The sequence below is a fragment of the Bidens hawaiensis genome, unplaced genomic scaffold (assembly GCF_021521415.1).
Source record: "Bidens hawaiensis isolate Kalapana, Puna unplaced genomic scaffold, B.hawaiensis_p1.1 tig00030549_1, whole genome shotgun sequence".
NCBI lineage: Eukaryota > Viridiplantae > Streptophyta > Magnoliopsida > Asterales > Asteraceae > Bidens > Bidens hawaiensis.
Genome location: NW_027495104.1, coordinates 235,437 through 241,088, shown reverse-complemented (window position 1 = coordinate 241,088; position 5,652 = coordinate 235,437). Strand labels below are relative to the sequence as shown.

The window sequence follows — 5,652 nt, the reverse complement described above, 5'->3', positions numbered from 1 at the left end:
CTACCCGTAGCTGTAGGGTACAGATAGAGTATGCATTTCAATACTAAAACCAGAACTCAAACCTGACCCGATTTGTACCGGTAATACACGAAAACCCGAACCGGTTCCATACCGGAACCAGGGTTTTCCATTACCTGAAACCGGGTATTTCAAATACGTATACCTGAAAAATACCCGAAAAATACCCTTAAAAATGCAACCTTTTAAAAAATCCAATCTGTACCCCCATAAAAGAGCCAGAGAAAACCAATAAATAAGGTTCCGAAAATAAAGTATTTAAATACCGATTTTAGAATACTTGGTTCTATACCCGACCCCAACCCGATGCATCGGATATGATTTTCAGAGGTAATACTTAGACCCAAAGACTCGGATTTTACCATTATCCGATTTTTCAATACCCGGATCCAAACCCAAACCCTGGTATATTTGAAAAACTTTTTGCACCTTGTTAGGTAAACCCTAATTTCCTCGTCAACGTAGAACCCTAATCTCATAGTTCATATATTTCTTACTCAAATTCCAGCTCTCACATTATTCTAATTGAATCAATCAATCGTATGACCGAAGGCCTCAAACAGAGACAGTGGTGGCAACCAGCAACAGCAGCAGCTATGGCAGTTCTCGACCAAAACCCTAATTCCCAAATTGAAAACGTTCAAGCTAAGAAGAAACGAAAGCGTAGCAAGAACAAAAAGACTGTTGTAGAACAACAAGAATCTGAGGAACTAGCACACGTTAATGACGATAAAGAACCACAGACCACGATTGCAGAAGAAGACAAACTACAAACTGATGAAGAAGATATGAATACAGAGAAGAAAGTAAAGAAGAGTGGTGGTGAATTTGGTATTATGAGTAATGATTCTTTTACAGCTTTACCCTTATCCGAACCCACATTGAAAGCTATTATCGATATGGGTTTCCAGTATATGACTCAAGTTAGTATTTTTTTTTTACTCTCATTTGTTTCAAATTTCAATCAAGTTGCATACTTTAGCGTTTACGGTTTCTCGAATGAGTTAAATTGGAGTTCGTTTAAGTCGGTTTTACGCTTTTTTGGTGTTGCTTAATGAGCCCGCCTCTTGTTTTTGATGATTTAGCTTTTAAGTTGGAAATGTTGTTAGATTTGTGTATTGTGATTGCAGATTCAAGCGAGATCGATTCCGCCACTTTTGGAAGGGAGAGATGTTCTTGGAGCTGCAAGGACGGGTTCTGGTAAAACCCTAGCTTTTCTTGTGCCAGCGGTTGAGCTGTTGTATCATGCTCGGTTTGCGCCGAGAAACGGGACTGGTGTTGTTGTTATCTGCCCTACAAGGGAGCTTGCGATACAGGTATGATATGCTCTTGCATATGCAATTGTTGTGTCTAATGTCATATAGAAACGGAAATTCTATAAGAAAACAAAGCAATGTATAGTGATGCATAGTTTTAAGGGCATAGTTTTAAGAGTTCACGAAGACAAACGTAGTGTCATATGTGGAAAGAAAAGTAGGCATGTAAACAAACCAAAAGCTCAGTGAACCGTTTGGCATGAACAAATATATTTGGTATTTAGTTAAACGAACGAACATGAACACATGTCTCAGTCGTTCCGTTATGTTCGTGAACGCGTGTTTACGTGTTTTCGTTTTAATTTGTTTATGCTATTTCATTTGTGTTTGTTAATTTACATTTGTTTAAGTTTGTTATTATATTATTTTAAAATTTCTTGATTCATTACAATTTAGTCTTAGTTTACCTTTACTAACTTTTTTGGCCAACACATTGTTGTTTGCATTTACTTTTAGTTGGTTTAGGTTTGTTATGTTCGTTCGTTTACATTCATGAACCGCCCGTTTATACTGTCAACGGATGTACATAAACAAGCACGTTCATTTTCTTAACAAACAAACACAAACAAGAAAACCACGTTCATTTAACCGTTCATGTTTGATAGTTTGTTTGGTTAAAGTTAAACAAATGAGCACAAGCATGTCCCGTTCGTGTTCATTTGGTTTGCTTACAGGCTTAAAGAGAAGTGTCATATAGTACGAAAATAAATTGTAATGGAATATTATTATAATATTATATGGTACAGACTCATGCAGTTGCCAAAGACCTTCTCAAGTATCACTCGCAAACTCTCGGGCTCGTTATTGGTGGTGCCGCCCGAAAAGGAGAAGCGGAGCGGATTGTGAAGGGTGTAAATTTGTTGGTAGCGACTCCTGGTCGACTTCTTGATCATCTTCAAAACACAAAAGGCTTTATATATAAAAATCTCAAGGTACACTTGCAGTTAAAAACCGTTTATTATCTTTCCTTTTTAGATACTCATATTCAGATTTTGCAGTGCTTTGTGATTGATGAAGCTGATAGAATTTTGGAAGCGAACTTTGAAGAAGAAATGAAGCAGATAATTAAAATCCTACCAAAGGTATGCTTTGTAGCATGTTTATATCACATCATGATTTCTTTTGTAGTATTTAGTTTATATTAAACTATGTTTTTCTTAAACATGCAGACAAGGCAAACTGCTTTGTTTTCCGCCACTCAGACTAAGAAGGTACAATTTTGGAGTCAAAACATTTGTCATCTTTAATTCTTTATTATGTCTTCATGCTTACCTTTTCTTTTCAGGTTGAGGATCTTGCACGCTTATCATTTCAAACTACTCCAGTATACATTGATGTAGATACCGGGAGATCGAGGGTAAACAAACTTTTTTTTGGGTCATGTTTTACTGTAATTTTATGAACTTTTGTTAAATAATATGATGAATATTTTAGGTGACCAATGAAGGTTTGCAACAAGGTTATTGTGTGGTGCCAAGTGCAAAAAGATTCTTACTCTTATATTCCTTTTTAAAAAGGAATTTGTCAAAGAAAGTGATGGTTTTCTTTTCTTCATGCAATTCAGTTAAATTTCATTCCGAGCTTCTTAAGTATATTCAAGTCGATTGTTTTGATATTCACGGGAAGCAAAAGCAGCAGAAACGAACTTCCACGTTCTTTGACTTTTGCAAAGCAGAGAAAGGAATATTATTGTGTACCGATGTTGCAGCTCGTGGTCTCGATATTCCTGCTGTGGTATGTTTATTATTCTTAAATTAAGTAAATGAGCCTCACACGGCCGCATGGTCGGAATTGTGTTTTGCAGATTAAATATTCTTAATTGTGGTTTTTGTTTTTGCAATATAGGACTGGATTGTGCAGTATGATCCTCCAGATGAACCAAAGGTGTTCTACCTTAAATTATTTGTTGTATTTTGTTTTTATCTGATTGGTTTATATGTATATGTTACACTTATTATTTATCTATAGGAATATATTCATCGAGTGGGTCGTACTGCTCGTGGAGAAGGTGCAAAAGGAAATGCTTTACTTTTTCTTATCCCGGAAGAGTTGCAGTTTCTTCGTTATCTCAAGGTATGTTGAGTATCAATAATTTTGATCATAATTTTAATTTTAAAGTTATTTACAATAGCAATCTCTGTTGTTTAGCTAAAGTCATATATATGGGTACAAACTTCTAACAGTTGCAAGTTTGGGTTTCATGGTTTTGATTTTGTAACAAGTTTGGGGTCTAAGACTGACTGTCGTTAATTTTTCTTTGAGCAAAATGACAGAAATGCCCTTTGGCTACTTTAACACAGCGAACATTGATGTAAACAGCTATATTCAGGGACCATTGATGAAAATAACTATAGGTTTAGAAAGGTCTTGGTTAAATACACAAATAGTCCTCAAAGGGGTATATTTGTCATTTTACATGAATTTAACAGACAATTTAACGGAAGTTAGTCTTAGACCTCAATTATGTTGCATAGCTGAACTACAAAGTACACACCCCAACTTGCAACTTTTTTAACTTTTACCCTAAAGGTGTGACAGTTAAGCTAAAACCACAGGGATAGCTTTTAGTAGTAATTTTTTATTTTAACTTGTACTATATTTTCTGGGTGTTGTTGGTTGTTAGGCTGCAAAAGTACCGGTTAAGGAGTATGAATTTGATGAAAAGAAGATTGCTAATGTGCAGTCTCACTTGGTATGTATTTGCTTGCTTTGCTTTATCACGTTTATAGCCCTTATAATAGTTTATTTGTTTAATATGGTTTTTAATGCAGGAAAAATTAGTTGGCACCAATTATTACTTAAACAAATCGGCTAAAGACGCATACAGATCATACTTGTTAGCTTATAACTCACACTGTATGAAGGACATCTTTAATGTTCACCGTCTCGATACACAGGTAACATAGCAATTGTTTTCTTTTTGGTTGCCAAGCATTAAAATGGGATGTATGTGTGACTTTAGTTGGTTAAATTGCATTGGTTATTTGTGACAGGCGGTTGCAGCATCATTTTGCTTTGCTGATCCTCCTAAACTGAACTTGAACATAGACAGTAGTGCATCAAAGTTCAGGCAAAAGCCACAAAGCCGAAATGGGTTTAGTGAAAGAAATCCGTATGGAAGAAACCGCGGTGGTGGTGATGACAACACTCAAGTTGTAAGATACTAGCAGACGCATGTCGAAATGCCCAATTTTGAATCTAATTTTGTTACAATTTTTTTTACTATTTCATTTGTTGGTAATGTTATATGGCACACTTGTTAAGACTGGTTTCATCTCTGGAATCCAAGAATTTTGATTTAGGCCTTTCATGTCAAAGGGATCATTATATACAGTATTATGTTTCTTCTATCTGGATAATTTTTTAAGTATGCTGTTTAATCATAATGTGAACCGTGTTATAATAATTTGTGGCAAACAAGTTCATATTATCATATATATATTTTTTAAATCTATATCTATACTATATAATAAACAAAACTTTCTTATTGCCGCATGTCATCACCATATTAATTCTTACAAAATTTTCTCTCCTCTCTCTCATATTAAATACATTTATCTTTATTATTAATAATTTTTTATTTTAAATTTTCCTTCATCTCTCTCATATTAAATACATTTTTTTTCTTTTTAATCATTTAAACTCTTAAAAGACAAATTAACTATTAAAGTATTCTCGTTGTTTATATTAATTCAAACGACTGGTTTTTTAACCGGTTAAAGAATCAAACATGGTTTAAGTCAAAACAATTTATTATTAGAATGGGTTTCGATCTACGGGTTGGTTTAAAAAAGTAGTCATTTACAACATTTTTTTAATCAACCCATCATTTATGTTAAGTTCATCATCTTAAAAATCCACGAAAATATTAACACTATACTACATGTTTTGGTTTTTCATGCGGTAAAGACAACTTCTTACCTTTGGAATACAAATGTTAAACGTTAGTACGCTGTTAATCAGATGATGAATTGACTTTGTATATCCTTATATTCTTCATATGGTATCTATCATACATAAAATGATACGTTACAAGAAAGTATTAGTTTCTTGACTTCTTAAATGACCTTAAAATATAAGGTTGTTAAGTCATATGTTAGTTCTAAAAGCTGATGTTGAATTGATGCTGATTAAAATATTAACTAGAAAATTGGTCTATGCAATGAAATTAAGCCACATGTGAAAATACAATATGATAAATGTGATATAGAAGTCGAAATCATATTCGGAAATAATATTGGAACTCACAATTTTATTTATTTTTTTTAAATCCTACACCTTTAGATAAAAGTACTAATGTTAAAGAATGAAATTTTCA

General features: G+C 33.7%; 1 protein-coding gene across 1 annotated transcript; it reads left to right on the top strand.

Annotated features, from left to right (window-relative positions):
• Nucleotides 1–491: 491 nt before the first annotated feature.
• On the top strand, nucleotides 492–4,651 carry LOC143580706 (ATP-dependent RNA helicase HAS1-like). Its single transcript, XM_077063662.1, has 12 exons — nucleotides 492–941; nucleotides 1,149–1,334; nucleotides 2,081–2,266; nucleotides 2,333–2,416; nucleotides 2,504–2,545; nucleotides 2,620–2,691; nucleotides 2,769–3,068; nucleotides 3,180–3,218; nucleotides 3,303–3,407; nucleotides 3,958–4,026; nucleotides 4,106–4,231; nucleotides 4,328–4,651. The coding sequence occupies exons 1-12, from the start codon at nucleotides 561–563 to the stop codon at nucleotides 4,499–4,501; spliced, it is 1,764 nt and encodes a 587-aa protein (XP_076919777.1). The 5' UTR covers nucleotides 492–560; the 3' UTR covers nucleotides 4,502–4,651.
• Nucleotides 4,652–5,652: the final 1,001 nt, after the last annotated feature.